Source organism: Capricornis sumatraensis, chromosome 4 (genome assembly GCF_032405125.1).
Source record: "Capricornis sumatraensis isolate serow.1 chromosome 4, serow.2, whole genome shotgun sequence".
NCBI classification, from domain to species: domain Eukaryota; kingdom Metazoa; phylum Chordata; class Mammalia; order Artiodactyla; family Bovidae; genus Capricornis; species Capricornis sumatraensis.
The window spans coordinates 16,148,121-16,169,378 of record NC_091072.1 but is presented as its reverse complement, the minus strand read 5'-3'; the positions used below and the strand labels follow the sequence as shown (position 1 = coordinate 16,169,378).

General features: G+C 49.0%; 1 protein-coding gene across 1 annotated transcript; it reads right to left on the bottom strand.

Annotated features, from left to right (window-relative positions):
- Positions 1-15,046: 15,046 nt before the first annotated feature.
- DUSP26 (dual specificity phosphatase 26) lies at positions 15,047-20,875 on the bottom strand. The gene is made up of 4 exons (XM_068972093.1): positions 20,813-20,875; positions 18,478-18,770; positions 16,323-16,537; positions 15,047-15,246 (listed from the first exon to the last, which is right to left on the bottom strand). The coding sequence occupies exons 2-4, from the start codon at positions 18,696-18,698 to the stop codon at positions 15,047-15,049; spliced, it is 636 nt and encodes a 211-aa protein (XP_068828194.1). The 5' UTR covers positions 18,699-18,770; positions 20,813-20,875.
- Between the last annotated feature and the right edge of the window lie 383 nt (positions 20,876-21,258).

Here is a 21,258-nt window from a genome sequence, read left to right as displayed (position 1 = left end):
AATATCATAAGGGCAGCATCTTCGGCATTTAGCACTGCACAGGTGTTGAATAAACAGAAGTTAGAAGAAAGACTGAATCTGTTAATTCCCTGTCCAATGTGATGGTTTCTTTTACCGGACATTCCATCATTTCTTTCTGTTTCTCTCTCACTCTTTCCCTTCCTGCCTGCCTTTCTTTTCCTCCCTCCCTCCCTTTTTCCTTCCTCCCTTTTTTTTTCTTTCTTTTCTTCCCCCTTTCTCCTCTCATTTCTCTCTTCCTCTGCTTCCTTTTTCCTTACTTTGTCTGTCTTTCTCTTTCATTTACTCAGAATATATTCACCAAGAGCCTACTCTGGGACAAGCACTGTTTCCCTGGAAAGCCATCAATCAATGTTCTCAAGCCTGTTCTGGGATTTACATCGCATAAGAAGATAAACAGTGAGCAAGCAAGGAAACAAAGAAGAATGACTCAATCTTATCTTTGTATTCAACTTAATGTCCTATTGGAAGGTGAAAAATACTTTCCCTGACTCTTGAGAGTTTGTAACACTTAAATAAGACTATGCAAATGAGTCTTCTGCCATTTAATAGCATTTAATGATGGTTATGGTAGCAAAGGATCTGGCCAAGATTACTTAGCAGTCTGCAAAAATAGGTTAGCACTTACTTATTGCAGTTGTCTGAAAACGATCTTTTTTTCCTTCTGAGCTATTCTGGAAGGGCATCATGTACAAATCCAGCTGACTTCATCTCCTAATTGGACATCTACAAAAACTTCCTAATTGGTCTTGGTCTCTGAACATGAACGTGCATATTCTCTGCTGTGTCCGACCCTTTGTGGCTCCATGGACTGTAGCCCGCTCCTCTGTCCATGGGATTTCCCAGGCAAGAATACTGGAGTGGGTTGCCATTTCTTTCTCCATCTTGGCAGAGTGCAGAGGATTTGAAAAGACAGAACAGTTGTGTTGTTACTTACCCAGTAGTTCTATTTAATGGTTCAGGGGAAAGGTGTTGATAGGTGAGCTGATGGATTGAGGAAATCTGCTAGGCGCCTCTAGGGCACACCTGTGAAGGGCAAGCCTATGAATGGGAAACTGACTGGAAGTAAGGAATATCTCTTCCCTTCCTAAGAACCCAGATGGGAAAACAAGTTTCTCGCTAGACCCTCCAGAAAGGAAGACAGCCCATCTGACACCCTGATGTTAGCCCAGGGAGACCTGTGTCAGTCTTCTGACCTACAGAGTTGTAATATGATAAAGTGAAAGTGAAAATTGCTCAATCGTGTCTGACTCTTTGTGACCCCATGGACTATATAGTCCATGGAATTCTCCAGGCCAGAATACTTAAGTGGGTAGCCTTTCCTTTCTCCAGGGGGATCTTCCAAACCCAGGGATAGAACCCAGGTCTCCTGTACTGCAGGTGGATTCTTTACCAGCTGAGCCACAAGGGAAACTGGTAATATAATAAATCTGTTGTTTAAAAAAAAAAATCCACCTTCCAATGCAGGGGATGTGGGTTCCGTCTCTGGTTGGGGAATTAAGATCCCACACACCACTGGGCAACTAAGCTGGCAAGTCACAAGGAAAGATTCCTACAACTAAGGCCTGATGTAGCAAAAAATAAATAAATAAATAAATATTTTTTACAGTTGATTTCTGCAAGTCAAAACCACAATGAGGTACCATCTCACCATCTCACGCTGGTCAGAATGGCTGCCATCAAAAAGTCTACAAACAATAAATGCTGGAGAGGGTGTGGAGAAAAAGGAACCCTCTTACACTGTTGGTAATGCAAACTAGTACAGCCACCATGGAGAAAAGTGTGATTTTCTTTAAAAACTGTAAGTAGAACTGCCATATGACCCAGCAATCCCACTGCAGGGCATATACACTGAGGAAACCAGAACTGAAAGAGACACGTGTACCCCAGTGTTCATTGCAACACTGTTTACAATAGCCAGGACATGGAAGCAACCTAGATGTCCATCGGCAGACGAATGGATAAGGAAGTTGTGGTACATATACACAATGGAGTATTACTCAGTTATAAAAAAGAATGCGTTGGAGTCAGTTCTAATGAGGTGAATGAAACTGGAGCCTATTATACAGAGTGAAGTAAGTCATAAAGAGAAACACCAATATAGCGTATATATGGAATTTAGAAAGATGGTAATGATGAGCCTATATACAAGACAGCGAAAGAAACACAGATATGAACAGACTTTCAGACTCTGTGGGAGAAGGCGAGGGTGGGATGGTTTGAGAGGATAGCATTGAAACATGTATATTACCATATGTAAAATAGATGACCAGCGCACGTTCAATGCATGAAGCAGGGCATTTAAAGCCAGTGCCCTGGGACAACCCAGAGGGATGGGGTGGGGGGGAGGGGGGTGGGGATTCAGGATGGGAGACACATGTACCCCTGTGGCTGATTCATGTCAATGCATGGCCAAGACCACCACAATATTGTAAACTAATTAGCCGCCAATTAAAGTAAATAAATTAATTTTTTAAAAAAGCATAAAGAGTTGATTTCTCACATTGTATCAGTATAGTTTAGATAACTCACCTTTCCCCCAACCTCAACCAATGATGCCCCAGCCTCTTGTGAATCAGGAGAGAAGTCTGGTTACTTCATGATGATGAAATGGAGACAGTAAAGAAGATGATAGCTAATACATCCAAGTCTGTCTGAAGAAGTCTGAAGTAGAATTGTTTCTAAAACTTCCATAGCAAGAAAGAAAGGTAATACTAAAGACTGAACTTCCAGAAAATCTTCTGAGGAGTCAGGGACTCTTCATTTCCAGGGTTCCACTTCAGCATCCTCTTACAAACCCTAGAAGCCCGTTCACTTTATGGCCTTGTGAGCACTAGAGAAATGCATTTTGGAGAGAGTGCTAATTCTGTGGAGGAACATGAGACCAGAAACCTTGATCCCATCATTTCGCCTTTTACTAAGACTCTTTCACCCACCTCCATTTTTTTTTTTTTTTGCTAAGTCACGTCAGTCGTGTCCAACTCTGTGTGACCCCATAGACAGCAGCCCACCAGGCTCCCCCATCCTTGGGATTCTTCAGGCAAGAACGCTGGAGTGGGTTGCTATTTCCTTCTCCAATGCATGAAAGTGAAAAGTGAAAGTGAAGTCGCTCAGTCATGTCTGACTCAGTGACCCCATGGACTGAAGCCTACCAGGCTTCTCTGTCCATGGGATTTTCCAGGCAGGAGTACTGGAGTGGGTGCCATTGCCTTCTCCAACCCGCCTCTATGTCCAGCCCTAAAATGTGGAAGAGAATGCTAACCATGGCTGGTTATAAAAAGATTTGTCCTCAGGCTAAGTCACTTCAGTCGTGTCTGATTCTTTGTGACCCCATGGGCTGTAGCATGCCAGGCTCCTCTATCCAAGGAATTCTCCAAGCAAGAATACTGCAGTGGGTTGCCATGTCTTTCTCCAGGGATTCTTTCCAACCCGGGGATTAAGCCCGAGTCTCTCATGTCTCCCGCATTGCAGGCAGATTATTTTTTTTAAACTGGGGAAACCCAGTAAAAAGTGATAATTGACCACAAATAAACAGGTCATACTTCACAATTAGACACATTGTCATATTTCCCCAAGTCTTTTCATTTTTTAAGAGAACAATTTTCATAAGAATATTTAATTCTTTGAGGCAGTTTAGAGTTATTTATTATATATTCAGGCTAACGAGGCCTTTCCCTTATTTAATTCTTAAAAGATCCAGCCTTCCTCTGAAAGTCTCCGTACCAGAATGTTTTTAGGATGATTGATGCAACTTTTTTTCCCTTTTATTTATTTATTTTTGGCTGTGTTAGGTTTTCATTGCTGCACAGGCTTTCCTTTCGTTGCAACAAGTGGGGTCCACTCTTTAGCTGTAGTACAGGAGCAGCAATTTGTCCCTGCCCCTGGGTTCGATCCCTGGGTTGGGAAGATCCCCTGGAGAAGAGAATGGCTACCCACTCCAGTATTCTTGCCTGGAAAATTCCATGGATTCTATAGTCCATGGGGTCGCCAAGAGTCAGACACAACTGAGCAACTTTCACTCACTCACTCCTACTTCCCAGGTGACGCTAGTGGTAAAGAACCTGCCACTGCGGAAGACATAAGAGATTTGGGTTTGATCCCTGGTTCAGGAAGACTCCCTGGAGAAGGGAATGGCAACCCACTCCAGTATTCTTGCCTGGAGAATCCCATGGACAGAGGTGCTTGGTGGGCTACAGTCCATGGGGTCGCAAAGAGTCAGACACGATTGAAGTGACTTTGCACGCACCCACATGCTGCCCCTAGCTCCCAACTCACCTGGGAAATCCAATAAAGTGAATAAGGGAACTTCCTTGGTGGTTCAGTGGTTACGACTTCGAGCTCCCAGTACAGGGGACTCAGGTTTGATCCCTGGTGAGGGATCCGAGATCCCACATGCTTTGCAGCACAGCCAAACAGAAAAAAAGAGAGAGAGAGAGAGAGAGAGAGAGAGAGAATAAGGCTTTGGTGTGACCCTGGAAGCAAAGCTTCCTTTCTCTCTCTTAGAGGATTGTCAGTTCTGGGGTGATGCCCACGCTCTCCCCAGGTTTCTCCTAAGCATTCCTGATGAAGTTTCTAGGTGCCAGAGAAGGCTGGAAGGAAACAGGCTAGCTTGGTTTCCCAGGGATCCTTCACAGCCCTGCTGTGAATTAGGATTTCTGGAACGAAGGAATCTTCTAGGCCAGAGCGGAACCATCATCCCACATGTGAGAGTGGAGACTGGAGAATGAAACAGAGGATGAGAAACAAGCACCGTTGCCAGAGCACCTGCGGTGTGCCACGCCCGGGACTCAGCACTTCACAGTTTTTCATGGATTCTTCACCAGAACCTGCAGGGTAAGGTTATTTTTTACTTTTTCTTTTTTTTTTCCTGGCTGCATCATGAGACATTTGGAATCTAATTCCCTGATCAGGGATCAAACCCTCACCCCCTGCATTAGAAACTGAGGTCTCAACCACTGGACCACCAGGGCCCAGTCATTTTAAAATACTCCCATCCATTCATTTTAAAATACTCCTCCCTTAAAAATGGGGAACCTGAGGCTTTCCTGGTGGTGCAGTGGCGTAGACTACATGCTCCCAATGCAGGGGGCCTGGGTTCGATCCCTGGTCAGCGAACTACATCCTACCTGTGGCAACTAAGACGATCCTGCATGTCACAGCTGAGACCCGGCGCAGCCCAATGAATAAAATAAAATGGCAGAACAAAGCAACAGCAGAACAGAGAGCCTACTTCCCATTGTCTTGAGATTGGGCTGGACTTACTTGTACTTGTTAGAAACAAGCTGTGTGAAGTAGAGATGTCAGTCGTTGATTCCGGAGACTGGGTCATAAAACCACTGTGCTTTCTTTCTCTCTTGCTTCTTCTCTTCCTGCCTTTGTCTGTCTGTCTGTCTGTCTGTCTCCCTCTGGTCACTTGCTCTGGGGAGGCCAGAACTCATGTCTCACGAACACTTACCTGTGGAGACGTCCCACGGCAGGGAACGGAGGTCTCTCTAGCAGCTGTGTGAAAGGACATTGTGCCTTTGCCCATGTCCTGGCTGCAGACTCTTGGGAGACCCTGAGGCAAAACCACACAGTTCAGCTGCTCCTGAATTCCTGACCCACAGGAACTGGGAAACACCCAGTGTTTGCTGTTCTAAGCCACTGAGTCTGAGGGGTAATTTGTTATTGAGCCAGAGACAAATACGACAGCCACCGTCAGGAACAGATGTGAGAGTGCAGGGGCTCTGACCCTCCTGTTTATTTCTGTGTCAGGAATATTCCAAAGAGAGGAGGTGAATTCTGTTTCACAAAACCATGCAGAGACCCAGGTTCCACGCTCTCGCTGTTCCACCCCGCGCTAGGATATGTTCCTTGTTCATCTGTGACAAGCCAACTGACCAGTCACGTAGCTTATGTTCTAACCCTGTGGGAGGGGACGAAAGAGCGGAAAGACGGCATTTTCTTTGTAGGAATTCAAGTTTTACTTTTGTTCCCATTCCATTGGGTGAGAGCTTAGTCACTGGGTCACACCTATTTGCAAAGAAGCCTGAAGAACGGAGTCTCAGGCTAGACAATCGCCCTGAAGCTCTGGGCAGATCTGTAGTAACAGGAGGACATGAAGGATGGAATTGCGTGGATGGAGGCCCAGCAACCTACCCTGCCCATGCCCGACCCAGTGCTGGCACCTTCTCTGTGACTTGTAGTGACACTTTTCCAAGGCTGGTGGTTAAGACTCTGTGCTTCCACTGCCAAGGGCAGGGGTTCAGTTCCTGGTTGGGGAACTAAGATCCTGCATGCCACATGGCTGGGCCAAAATAAATAAACTAAAAACAAAAATGAAGATGATTGCACATGATGTTTGCTAACTGTTTTTATTTTTAACTTTTTATTTTATATTGTACTATGGTGGCTCATCAGTAAAGAACCCACCTGCTTAGTGCAGGAGACTCGGGTTTGATCCCTGGGTTGGGAAGATTCCCTGAAGGAGGAAATGGCAACTCACTCCAGTATTCTTGCCTGCAAAAAACCATGGACAGAGTAGCCTGGTGGGTTACAGTCCACAGGGTCTCAAAGAATTGGATACCACTTAGCTTCTAAACAGCAACAGTAGTTGATTAACAATGTTGCTTTAGTTTCAGGTGTACAATAAAGTGATTCAGTTATACAGGTACCTGTCTCTATTCTTTTCAAATTCTTTTCCCAATTAGCTAACCTATTCTTTAAAAATTAAAAATAAAACGAAGGATTGGATAAGCTTGGTGGTTTTCAATTTGTGTGTGTGTGTATGCCAGAATGTTTGTTAAGTAATATTTAAAAGCAGACACTGCATGCAATAGAGATATAAAAACAGAACTGATCTGTCTGAATCATGTGGAGTTTTCTCTCTGATTTTCCCCCATCCCATCAGTGGGCACACAGAAAACTGTTTCAAGCGCTAGAGGTCTGTAAGGCATGATCAGAAAGCCCCCAGGTGAGATGTTCTCCTGGTCTCCTTCCAGTTCTTTTATTTCTGAGGCTCTGATCACTCACCTGTGTTCCCTGCCCTGGGCTGGATCACAGCTCCGTCTTTCTGGGCAGCTGGGGGCTCGTATCTGGCAGGTATTGGTGGAGGAAGATGAAATGAGCCTTTGCCCTGGGTCTCCAGCCTCACTTCACTTCATCCCTTTTCTGACCTTGTGATGTATCTCTCCTTTCTCCTAAGGCAAGTGAGGGTCCCCCCACCCCACCCCACCCTTGGACCAGGGGTCTAAGAGAGGAGCTCTGAAGGCATGATCCAGAAGGCCAGCATACCACAGATAGCCTTGAGGTCCACCCCTCAGATGGAGACATGGAAATTCTCAGAGCAAGCAGCCTCCCGTCCCAGGCTGACCCTTTTTCTAACCCTCTTGTCCTCTTCTGGGTTGTCACTGGCTTCAACTGGATTAGGAGCTCAGGCTCTCACTTGCTCAGCTTTGGTCTGGTTTGTGAGTGACCCTCAGTGATTGGAAGGGGACAGGCCTCTCCGCTCTGATTTTTCCCTACCCTAATTCGCAGAATTCTCAAGAATACAGACTGCCATAGGGAAAGTTACCTAGGGAGAAGAGAGGTCCTTTCTTTTAGTCCATGGCCATCAAAAGCTGGCTCCTGCATGGGTAAATATTCCCCTCCCTGCTTCCTAGGTTCTTTCCAGAGAGATCTGGGGATGTCAGCCACCTTCTCCCAGGCTGGCTGCAGAAGAAGAAGTGGAATTTGGCAGAGACCTTAAGGAACAATCCCAGTGCATTCAGAAGGCTGGTAACCACTGCCCACAAACAGCATTCTAAGAATGGCCAGGGCAGTCCCACTCCTGGGCATATATCCGAAGAAAACCATAATCCAAAGACCCACACAGCCCTGTGTTCACTGCAGCACTCTTTACAATAGCCAAGACATGGAAGCAACCTAAATGTCCATTGATGGATGAGTGGATAAAGAAGATGTGGGACAAATATACAGTGGAATGTTCAGTTCAGTTCAGTCGGTCAGTCGCGTCCAACTCTTTACGACCCCATGGACTGCAGCACACCAGGCTGCCCTGTCCTGATCACCATCTTCTGGAGTTTACTCAAACTCATGTCCATCGAGTTGGTGATGCTATCCAATCATCCCATCCTCTGTCGTCCGCTCTCCTTCTGCCTTCAATCTTTCCCAGCATCAAGGTCTTTTCCAATGAGTCAGTTTTTTGAATCAGGTGGCCAAAGTATTAGAGTTTCAGCTTCAGCATCAATCCTTCCAATGAATGTTCAGGACTGATTTCCTTTAGGATGGACTGGTTGGATCTCCTTGCTGTCCAAGGGACTCTCAAGAGTCTTCTCCAACACCACAGTTCAAAAGCATCAATTCTTCAGTGCTCAGCTTTCTTTATAGTCCAACTCTCACATCCATACATGACCACTGGAAAAACTATAGTCTTGACTAGACAGACCTCTGGGATGGTACTCAGTCATAAAAAAGAATGAGGGACTTCCCTGGTGGTCCAGTGGCTCTCAAGACTACACGCTCCCAGTGCAGGGGGCCCAGCTGTGATCCCTGATGAGGCAACTAGATCCCACATACCGCAACTAAGAGTTCTCACGCCACAATTAAAGACCCTGCTCGCTACGCAACTAAGCCCCAGCACAGCCAAATAAATAGATAAGAGTGAACCATTCCATTTGCAGCAGGGATGGGCCTTGAGACCATCATACAGAGTGAAATGAGTCAGACAAAGAAAAACAATATATGAGATCGCATATATGTGAAATCTAAAAGATATATACAAACGAACTTACTTACAAAGCAGAGACAGACTTCCGGATATCAAAAACAAATGTATGGTTACCAAAGGTGTGGCAGGGAGGAATAAATCAGGAGCTCGGCATAAACACACATACCACTAGATAGGAAATAGATACCCAATAAGGACCTATTGGATGGCACTCGACTCAGCACTCTGGAAAGAGTATACTCATACTCTACGTGAGGAAAGAAGCTGAAAAAGAATGAATACATGTATATGTATACCTGAGTTACTTTGCTGTACACCTGAAGGTAATAAAACAATGTATATCAACTACACTCCAATAAAATTAAAATTAAAAAAATAGACATCTACTTAAGAAATAAACCCAAATGGCTGGGGTAGGGTGGAGATTGGGAGAAGATGAGGGCCAGTGGACTTTCCCAGGCTTCTTAGGCTTCTTACATTTCTGGGTAAGACGTTAGGACACAGTGATAGAAGGTTGATTTACCCCCAGGGTTGGAGGCAAACAATCTCCAGGGCAGGGGGTGGGGGTGGGGGGGGTGGGGGGGGGAGGCAGATCCAGTGTGAGAAAAAGGCTATGGGCAGCAAGGACTGGAGGGCAGGCTTGTCCTTGTCCCATTGGGACTGCCCCTGCTCAGACTCACCATGTGCAGACTTGGGCCCACAGTGCCTTTCCACATTTTAAGAGAAACTGGAAATCTGAATGTTGTGCAACATTTCCTGGTTATCGAGAAGTTGCATGGAAAACAAAATACCCTGTGCTGGTGGGTTTTGCTCAGTGATGCAGTGCCCTTGCCCAACACATCTTCCTCCCTGACTGTGTGTCACCAATTCTTAGTTTTTCTTTTAACGATTTTTTAAAAAATGTGAACCCTTTGTTGAATTTGTTACAACATTGCTTCTGTTTTATGTTTTGGTGTTTTGGCCCCCAGGCATGAGAGGTCTTAGCTCCTTGACCCAGGATCAAACCTGCACCCCCCTGCACTGGAAGGCAAAGTCCCAACTACTGGACGACCAGGGACATCCTACTAGTTCCCAGTTTTTAATCCAAATCAGAGATGAGTGCTGGCATTTGCAAGCGGAGTTCACGGCATGTCAAAGGGCTTTGATCAGTTTCCCACTGGTGTTGTAACAAATTGCCGCTAACTTCACGGCTTGAACAATGCACATTTATTATCTTACAGAAAACGGGCATGGGACTCACTGGGCTAAAATCAAGCAGTCAGCCGGCTACCTTCTGTTCTGGAGGCTCTAGGAGAGAATCCATTTTCTTGTCTATTCCAGCTTCTAGAAGTGCCCGCATTCTTTACACCACAGCTCCCATCCTTGTCTTCAAAGACAGCAATGGGTCCTCAGAACAAATCTCTCAGCTCAGTTTGAAAAGGTTCTGTGCTTTTTAAGGACTCATGTGATCGGGCCTCACTGGATACTTCGGTGGAATCTTCCCACCGTGAGGCTGCGGGGTTTTTAAAAGTAATTAAAGACTGTGCTGGGTCTTGGTTGCTGCGCACAGGCTTTCTGTTGTTGTGGTGAGCAGGGAGAGCACAGCTACTCCCTAGTCTTGGTACTCGGGCTTCTCGTTGCTCTGACTTCTCTTGTTGCAGTCGGAGGCCTCTAGAGCACAGGCTCAGTAGTTGTGGCACAAGAGGTTAGTTGCTTCATAGCACGTGGGATCTTCCCAGACTGGGGATCGAACCCATATCCGCTGCATCGGCAGGCAGGTTCTTAACCCCTGGACCACCAGGGAGATCCCAAGGTTTTGGTTTTAATTACATGTGCAAGATACCCTTTGCCACAGAGGTAATATATTCAGAGATTCTGGGGTTTAGAGAATCAATAGGGCTCTTCCCTAAATTTTTCCATTGTTTGCTCATTTCTTCTTCTGCAAAAAAAAGATAAAAAAGTTCTGAGGACAGAAACTTATGATAAATAGGGTTTATCTTTCTGCATAATCTAGCCCACTCTTTTACTGTTCAGGCTTCCTTTTCCTTAAAATATGTTTTTTTTTTCTATTTTCTTTCTAGTTGAGGCATAGTTGATTTACAATATCACATAAATCTCAGGTGTACAACATAGGGGTTCACGATTTCTAAAGGTTATGTTCCATTTATAGTTATAATAAAACATTGGCTATATTCCCTGTGCTATACAATATATCCTTGTAACTCAGTTATTTTATATATAGTAGTTTGTGCCTCCTAGTCCCTGCCCTACTGTGCTCCTTTCCACTTTCCCCTCCCCACTGGTAATCACTAATTTGCTCTCTAGATCTGTGAGTCTGTTTCTGCTTTGTTATATTCACTATGTAGCTTTATTTTTTAGATTTCCCATGTAAGTGATATCATACACTGTTTGTCTCTGTCCGACTTATTTCACTTAGCAAAATACCTTGCAAGTCCATCCACGTTGTTGTGAATGGAAAAATTTTATTCGTTTTTAATGGCTGAGTGTTTAATTGGGCTTCCCTGGTGGCTCAGCAGTAAAGAATCTGCCTGCAATGCAGGAGACTCGGGTTCGATCCCTGGGTCAGGAAAATCCTCTAGAGAAGGAGATGGCAAGCCACTCCAGTAGTCTTGCTTGGGAAATCCCATGGATAGAGGGGCCTGGCAAAGCCACTCCAGTAGTCTTGCTTGGGAAATCCCATGGATAGAGGGGCCTGGCAGGCTACAGTCCATGGGTTCACAAAAGAGTCAGACATGACTTAGCGACTAAACAACAGCAACATTCCATTGGGTATATACACCACATCTTCTTTATCTATTTATCTGTTGATGGGCACTTAGTTTGTCTCCATATCTTGGCTATTGTAAACAATGCTGCTGTGAACATTGGGGTGCATGTGTCTTTTTTAATTAATGCTTTCATTTTTTCCCCCCAGTAAATACAGAGGAGTAGGATTGCTGGATCATACAGTAGTTCCATTTTTTTGAAGAAATCACCCATACTGGTTTCCAATGCAGCACCAATTTACATTCCCACCAACAGTGCATGAAGCTTCCTTTTTCTAAGGGATCTGTTTGCAGGGGGCCCTTCAGTGAGGTGTGGCTGCATGCTCTCCAGCAGTGATATTTTCAGCTGCCAGTCTGCTTTCTGGCTCCATCTGCTGCCGTGGCACGCAGAAACAGAAGCTCTCTCTTCACTGCCGCTCCCTTAGCAGCTTCTCAGCTGGGATTAGTCACAGGGTGAAGGACCAGGCAAACATTCCTCCTTCTCCCGAGAGTCGCCAAGGGCCCTGGGGCCAGCCCCAAGGGTTTGAGTCGACACTGGATGGGGCAGGCTGGGAGGATGATGACTTAGGCTTGAGTCACCGTTCCCCGGGGGCAGGAGGCTCTGCCAGTTAGAGGAACAGGCTGTGTCTAACAAGAACACGTTTATTCCTGTTCATTTTCAAGTTTTATGCTTGGGTCCAACAGGTCCATTGTGCGAGAACTGGATGCAGGAGGTTTTTAATGTTTTTTCTTTGGCTGTGCGGGGTCTAAGTTTTGGCATGTGGCATCCTTAGCTGCAGCTCATGGGATCTGGTTCCTGGCCCAGGGATCAAACCCATGTCTCTCGCATCTCCTGCACTGGTACGCAAATTTTTTATCCTTAGGAAAATTACTTAACCTCAATTTCCTTGTTTCTACACATTGACAAGGCGATCACTTCACACGATTTTTAATGAGGATTAAATGACCTAATATCTGCAAAGACAGAAGAGTGCCTGGGCCAGAGCCACGATATGGCTTTTGTGAAATAATAATATATATATGTATATATATGGGAGATATATATACATATGCATATATATACACATATATGGGAGATATGTGTGTGTGTATATATATATATATATATATATATGGCTTCCTAGGTGGTGTTAGTGTTAAAGAATCTGCCTGCCAATTCAGGAGGCCTAAGAAACCTGGGTTGGGTCCATCTGTCAGGAAGATCCCCTGGAAATGGCAACCCACTCCATTATTCTCACCTGGGAATTCCCATGGACAGAAGAGCCAGGGGAGAGAGGTAAATTAATGTCACCAACACCCTCATGGCTGTGTGCTGGGGCCAAGGGTCCTAGCTGTCAGATCTTTTGGCCCCATCTTCCCACTATTGTAATGTGGTTATGGGATGCAAGTGTCAAACAAGAGCTTTCTAACACTAAGAGCTAGTAACATGTAATGATTCCCAACCGTCAAAAATGGCCAAGTAAGGGACTTCCTGGGTGGGCCAGTGGTTAAGACTCCACGGCAGGGGGTATGGCTTCAATCCCTGGTCAGGGAACTAAAATCCCATCTGCCTTGCATTGTGGTCAATAAATAAATCAAAATAATCTCTCTTTGCTTCAGTTAAAAAGAAAAAAAAAATGGCCAAGCAAATAAATGCTTGATAACTATCATCAAGTGACTTATTGAAAAGACAATTTATTTATGCCTGTGGAGAGTGGAAATCGTTCATCTGTGAAGGCGTCTTTGAGCTTTGAGATTCTGAGTTTCTGTACTTTGGAGTAGAGTCTACACTTTAGTTATATTAAGTGATTTTTCTCCTGTACTTTTCACTTCCTTTCACATTCCATCCCCTTCTTCCACTCATGCAGATGTTCTGGGAACACACCGCCCATTTTTGTTTGTTTGTTTTGGCCATGGGAATCTTAGTTTTCTGACCAGGGATTGAACCTGTGTCTTCTGTCAGTGAAAGCGCAGAGTCCTAAGCACTGGACTGCCAGGGAATTTCTGGGAAACACACCCTTTAAAAAGAAGGATGTGGTGGGAAAAAAAAAAAAAAAGAGAAGGCTGTGGTGGCTGGCAGTTTGGCAGTCGGAATATTAAAAAAAGACCATACTATTCGCTCTGGTGGTTCGCTCTATTTTTGGACTAGATTTACTAGGGGGATTATGTTACCCTCTTCGGAGGAAAGCCTGGAAAGATTAGAAGAGGAAGCAATCACATCACCTCTCCTCCCCTCGTCTCCAATTTCTTGGCACGAGGCAAAAACCCAACCCATGATTTAGGGCTGGGATTGATTTAAGATTAATATTCTGCTCTTCCACGAGAATGGGGGACTTGATATAGAAAGCAAGCTGCCTTTTTGAAAATAAGTTATATTGTGTCTTCCAAAAACCTCGTTCGGGATTTTTGGACCACCCCAGTATTTCTTACACACTGGAGTTTATGAACAGAGACCTATTTTAAGCTTCGAAGATAGCAGTGTGCCGAGTCCCAATCCAGGTTGCAACTGTGACTTTTTGGTCCTCTGCTGTCCCCGTGTGGACGTAAATGGAAATAACAAGATATCCCTTACAGCTGGCATGTGGAATCGGACTTGGGAGAAAACTCCCTTAAAAACTGGAAACGTTAGCTGCTCAGTCGTGTCCGAGTCCTTGTGATCCCATGGACTGTAGCCCGTCAGGCCCCTCTGTCCATAAAATCCTCGAGGCAAGAAGACTGGAGTGGGTTGCCATGTCCTTCTCCAGGGGATCTTCCAGACCCAGGGATCGAACCCTGGTCTCCTGCATTGCAGGAGGATTTTTTACTGTCCGAGCCACCAGGGATGATCCCCCTTAAAAACCGCTGGAGGCATTAGGGCTGGTGGGGGCCCATGACCCTTAGGAGGGAGCCAGGGACTGCCCTCAGGAAGAGAGCTGCAGACTCAGACAAGCCAGTGATTCAAGAGGCTCGCGTCGTTTTCACCATTTTTATTTTTCCTGCAGACGCTTGGATCCAGTAAGCGAGTGATCAGTGACAGACTCGCAGTCATGCACCTCTGCCGTTTTTGGGCCACGACCAGCACCCACGGGCATGGTGCCAAGCCTCCCACACCTCTTCCTGCCGTGTTTGGAGTAACAAGTCTGTAGGCTTCTCTCTTAGCTTTTCTCACCATCTCATCACTGTCTGTCTCTCTGCTCCTGGCCCCACACAACTCGACATCATCACAGCCGTGCCTGCCGCCTCCCTGACTCTCCCCGCAGGGGCACAGGGCAGAGCGGATCCATATTAGAGAGGGAGGGGAACACTTGAGCACAAAGAGGGGAAGGGGCCTTGAATCTCTGGGGCCACCCTGCCTAGAATCCAGGACCCTAGCTGCCTTCCTCCCTGGCCAGCTCCCTGCTAGGTGACTGTCACCCTGCCCAGCTAACCCCTCCCCACCCCCTCGCAGTAGATAGCAGCTGTGGTCTGGGGCCATGTCCCAGCCCTCTAAGGAGAGAATGGGTTCATTCGGTCTCCCCACCACCTGTCCCCTGGGCCTCTGCTGTCCAGCTGGGATCCAGGGACCCACAGGCCTGGCCTGACCTCCCTCCCCCACCCCTCATGCCTCCAGCCCCTGCCGCAGCCTGCGGTCCAAGGCCAGGAGCTGCCTCAGGAAGCCCCGGTTGGGGATGATGCCTCGGTGGTCCTTGACTTTCTTGATGGCCTCCACGAGGGTGAGGCGGTGGTACAGCATGAGGTAGGCCAGCACCAGGGTGGCCGAGCGGCTCACTCCCACGGCGCAGTGCACCAGGATCCTCCCTGTGAACACAGACAGTCGGAGAGAGGCGGCTGGGGGACCGTGGAGGAAGACAGGTAAGCAGAGATGCTTGGAGGCACAGATGGGGAGATGGTAAGAATCTGAATCCCAACAAACAGGGGCACACAGATGGGAAGACACAGAAAACCTGCAGCAGTTCAGCATCTATAAACCCAAAATGGGCTTGAAGAGGGATGTGCTTGGTGGTCCAGCAGCTAAGACTCCAAGCTCTCAATGCACGGGGCCCCGGTTCAAGACCTGATCAGGGAACTAGATCCTGCATGCCACAGTTAAGACCCAGAACAGCCAAATAAATAAATAAATATTTAAAACATAACTAACATAGAGTGTAAAAAAAAAAAAAAGAGCTTGAAGGGAGAGACTCAAGATTAATGTAAAACTGAGCTTTGTACCAAGTAGAGTTTCTGCTAGAAGCTCGCTGAGTGCATTCATGGAAAATCCTGTGTGTCTAACCTGGCCCTTCCTCAGGTTCCCATCCATTCTGGGGGGAGGGGGTGTGTGTGGGTGATCAGTATATATTTTTTTCCTATTTAAAAAAATCTTCTTATTTTTTCGCTGCGATGAACAGCATGTGGGAATCTTAGTTCTCCAACTGAGGACTGAACCCACACCCCTGCATTGGAAGAGTAAAGTCTCAGGCCACTGGGGAAGTCCCAATACATCTTACATTTTTAAAATAAAATCCTCTTTACTTTAAAAAATAAAATATTTTTATATCTTAAATATATATATATATATTTTTTCTAATCACTAAAGCAAAACAGGCAAAGCAAGAATCGTTAGAAAGTCTAGAAATATGTAAAGAAGACAACAGTTAAAAAATATATCTCCCATAATCTTCCCGCCCAGGGGCAATTTGCCACTCTCCCGACATTTGGGATTATTTCCTTCTTTTTACAGATTGCATTGAAAAGATGGTTGAGAGAAGAGTTTTCTTTCCTGAGCATCTTATTACATCATTCAACTCTCTTTCTTTTCCCACATCCAGAGCCCTGGGCTTTGCTCTAACTCAGTGTCCGTGGGTCCATCCCTCCACCTCGCTCCCCTCCCTTCCTACCTCCTGGCTGGCTCAGCGCCCGGTGGATGAAGTCAGCGGCTGCCTGGAAGTGGACGCTCATGTCGAAGGCTGGCGAGTCGTGGGCCTCGACACCCAGGTAGCGGATGCCCAGCCCCTCGTAGGCTTCGGGCGTCCCTCGCCACCGGCTGTGAGAGGCGTTGAGGACGTGCGTGATGCCCAGGCGACGCAGCTCCCGGTGGTTGTTGGCTATTTCCCTGCATTGAGGAGCAGAGGTTAGAGGGGGTGAGGCTGGACGGTGGGACCAGACACCCCGGTCAGTACTCTGATCACCGCCAGGCCAACATCACTGGCTCCAGGCCTTCCCTTCACTTCCTGAGGACCTGAGATGTGCAAAGACTCTGAGTCTTGTCCTGGAGCAAACCTGGGGAGTCCTGGAGAGATTTTTGGCCTGGGGGAGAGAAGACGGAGAGACAGGCAAACCACAGCCCTGATAACATATTGAAAGATGCTCGGAGGCCACAGGATTTTATTAATACTTGATCTGTGAGAAAGATCAACAGGGTTTGTACTTCATGGAAGGAAGTACCTGCCAACAGTGGAATCTAGCTGGAGAAAGATTGGGGCGTCTCAGGAGAGAGGGGTTTTCTTCACACCAAGGCTTTCAGGTATAGAGAGATCAGTGGATGGGTCTGGACGTGGCAGGAAGGATCTGGACACCGGACGGCTTGTTGGAGCAGCTCACATTTAACCTGGTAACCTTGAATTGCTACGGTTTTCACCACTCCCCCATTACTTTATTTTTATTTTTGTAAAACTTTTTCTTTTTTTTTTTTTCTGGCTGTCCCATGAGGCCTGCAGGATCTTAGTTCCTCGACCAGGGATCGAACCTATGCACACTGAAGTGGAAGCAGGGAGTCCTAAACACTGGACAGGAAGTCCCTTTCCCGTTTAGACTCTCTCTGATGCCCAGAATCTTCTTGTGTTTTGCTAGTTACTCCAAGCCCATGGTTACCCTGTGGATGTCACCTGCAAGGGTTTCTGTGGTTCACAGCCCTCAGCTCATGCCAACAAGGTCATATCGAATGCCCTGTCTAGTGCCAACTCCTGGAGCAGAAAACACCCTGAACTTGAACCTCTTAAGTCCTGGGCTCTGCTACTTACGACCTGTGGGACCTTGGGCCAGTCCCAGCTTCTCTGAGCTTCCAATTCCTCCTATGTAACCTGGGGATAGTGGTACCTACCTCACAAGGCTATTGTGAAGATTAATAGAGAAAAAGCCTGTGAAAACTCCTTGTAGGCTCTAAAGCTCTCGGAAAAGACCTGTAGGGCCTCCTTTCTCTTTGACTCCCATCTCTCTGTCGCCCCCATCTGGCAGAGCCTCTGCATACACTGTGGCTTGGCTTGGTCCACCCCTCCCCTTTTTGTTATATGAGCTTAGTCGCTTTAGTCCAACTCTTTGTGACCCTGTGGACTGTAACCCAGGCTCCTCTGTCCATGGGCTTCTCCAGGCAAGAATACTGAAGTGGGCTGCCATGCCCTCCTCCAGGGGATCTTCCCGACCCAGGGATCGAACCCATGTCTCTTACACGTTCTGCATTGCCAGGCAGGTTCTTTACCATTAATGTCACCTGGGGCACCCCTCGCCTTACCATCCACTTTTCCTGGCCCCTGTGATAGCTTTTCTTCAGGGCACAAAGATGGAAGGTCAGATAAGTCATCTATGATGTCCAGCCCACAGCACGGGCATATGAAAATGCTAATGCATTGTGCTAAATGAATGACACGATTACTTGAACAGAGCCTGTCTGTCCAGAATTGGGTCTATCAGTAATCCTGTCCCACCTAAGAGACGTGGGTTCGATTCTTGGGCTGGGAAGATCCCCTGGAGGAGGGCATGGCAACCCACTCCAGCATTCTTGCCTGGAGAATCCCATGGACAGAGGAGCCTTGTGAGCTATACAGTTCATGGGGTCGCAAAGAGTCCAACTCGACTGAAGTGACTTAGCACGTAGGTAATTCTGTCCACTCTCCCCAATCCTCCGGCCTCCACTCTACCCAGGTACCCCCTCGTTTCCACCCTCAATGTGAAACCAACAGCACAACTCCACGCCTCTCTGCCACCCTTCTCCTTTCTTCTTGCACACACGCGCGCGCACACACACACAGCCGCGGCCCCAGTCGGCCCGGTACCTACTGGTCTCCGAGGTAGAGGCCTGGCCAGACCTCGTCGGCGTGGTTACAGGCGGTCTTGCCGGTGTAGAGCAGCCTCTCCAACTCGAAGACATTGAGGAAGGGGTGCTGGACGGCGGGCGGCTCCTCCAGGGCGCCTCTCACGCGGACCGGAGACCTCGAGCCGCTCCGGGAGAAGCGGGCCATGAATGTCACCGAAGCCCAGAGCCAGTTGCCGGGACACATCTTAGAGGTGGCAGGAGGCCTGGCAGCCCCCGGGGTGCGCGAGGTGAGGCGGGGCGGGTGTCCAGGTGGCAGCTGCCGGCAGAGGCGGGGGTGTGAGTGACGCCCGAGCGGGTCCGGGGCGGCGGGGTCCCTTCCCGCCCCCGGGGAGAAGGTTCTGGGGGAGGACGGTGAAGTCTGGCGGGCGCTCTGGACGGTCGTCTCCTTTGAGCGGCAGCAGCTCCTGTCGCCCTGCTCTTTGGCTCCGCCAGGCAAGGAGGTGGGAGCGTCACATGTTCTTGTTTACGGGCCGAGGCAGCGGCCCAGCTGCTGGGCGTCTGCTCCACCACCCCGCCCCCACTCCGCACACACAGTCAACATGCACACACGCACGCACACACATGCACACACATTTGGCACCTGGGTGGCAGGGCCCAGTGCTGGAAGCCTTGCCAGCCCGCGTCTGGGTCTCATCTGCCTGGGGCTGCAAGCAGACAGGCTGGGGAGCTGGGAGGGGGGTTTGGGGGGAGGTTCTGGATCCATCCAGAAGGAGTTGGTCTGAAGCCAGCAGCAGCTGGGGCCGTGACACAGCCCTGCCGGCCTCAAAGGGTGGGGTGGTGGTGGAGATGGGCTGCTTTAACCCCTTCCTGCCCTCCTGCCGCCTCAGCCCTCAGCCTGCTCTGAGAACTCCAGCTGGGGGCATGGGGCGCGTGGGGAAGAGTAGTAAAGAGGAAGCTGAAGTTTTTGAAAAACACTCGCTGAAGACCCAGGTTCATGGAAAGAAGCGCCAGTTATCTGTGCGCCACAGGCAAAGCAGCCTCCCTTGGTCAACATGACAGGTATCACTGATTAAACCTCATCTCTCCGGGTCCAGGCAGGGCTGGAGTACTGTGTGTGTGTGTGTGGGTGTGGGTGTGTGGGTGGGAAGAGGCAGAGGGTGAGGGGCTGGAGGAGGCAGGAAAGGGAAGAAATGGGGGCTCCTGCCTGGCCCAGGGGCTCAGAGTGTGGAATTAGCGCCTGTGTTGCTGGTGAAATCAAGTGACCCTATTTAGCACACAGGGGTCCTCAGTGAAGGGCCCGAGAAGATGTGCCTGACTCTCTGTGAACAGTGGGACCACGCACTGAGCTGTGGAGCTGGGAAGGGCCAGCCTTTGAAACTTGCCCTGGGAGCTGCAGGCAGGGGGGCTTGGAGCAACAGCCCCCTACTCCAGTGCCTCTTATCTCTTCTTCCAACCCCTCCTCCTCTCGCATGGTGATCCTGGCCCTCAGCAAAGGTGGGGCGCTCTGAAGAATTCCCCTCCCGCTCCTTTTCCTGTCTTCTGCCCCAGGGACTCAAGGCAAGGGCCCCAGTGAGAGGCCATCTTCGCCCTGCCCTCCCCACCCCTCCCCCACAGTCTCAACAGGGGCCCAGTTTTCCCCAATCCCCCTGTCCCCCAGGGCCAGGAGAGCTCCAGCACTCACAAGGCATAAGAAGCAGGGGTCTTAGGATCAAGACTGGCGAGGGGAGGCTGGATCTTAGGCTGTTGAAGGGTTGTTTAGGAAGAGAGAGTTTTTTCCCCCCAATGGCTGATCGGAAGGAGTGTAGAAAGAGAACACCATAGCAGTCACGGCCACCTCCATCAGCGCTATCACCATCATGCCCATCATTCCCACCGCCACTATCACTGCCATCACCCCCAGGATCGACATCTTCATCATCAGCATCACCATTACCATCATCGACTTTCGCTCCGCAGGCCTAAAGACCTCACCACTTGGCTCCCAAACAACCTTTTCTGGGGACAGAATGCTGCTGCCTGTGTGATGCTGAATGGTGGAAAGGAAGCGGGAAGCCGCCCAGGTGTAGCCGGAGCTCCGTGGCACTCGCTTTCTCCCCATTCCGTCCCTGGACACGCTCCAACCCCATCCGCCAGCTTCTGGGGCCCGGGCCCGCGGCCCCCTCCCCCTGCTGTGGTTGTAACAGGTTCGTGGCTGTCGCCCAGCCCTCGCCAACCGAGACAGCCAGGGCGCGGAGGGAGGGGGCCCCGGCAGGGCCCCGCCGGCGGGCTCCCAGGCCCCTTTTAAGCGCCCCCGTCCCCCGCCCGGCGCCCCCCAGCCCCAATCCCCGGCGCCTAGCCCACCCGCCGCGGCCCCGCTACCTTGGGAGGCGGCGCGGGTCTCAGTCCCGGAGGCGGATCGCAGGCGCAGGCAGCCCCACGGCCATGACTCCGCCGCCGCCTCGGTCTGGCTTGGCAGACCGGTTGACGGATTAGCATCTATTTTTAAGCCATGACACACACGTCGAAGCGGGGCTGGTGTCTGTGTGCGCGTGTGTCGGCGACACGCAGGGACCCGGTCTCGCACCCGGGGGCCCGAGCGGACAGGCGGCGTGGGCCACGCAGCCCGCACCCCCTGCGGCCCCGCCTCGCGGGCATGCTCGTGTGTATGTGTATTTTCGGAGCTGCGCCAATGACAGGCACTCTGCCTAAAGCTGACATTATGTAAGGCGTCCCAGACGGTGTCTTGAGCACACACGCTCCTCCCCAGGCAGCATTAATTACACAGACTCCAGGACGATGCCCACTCACTTGTACATGTCTCCTGC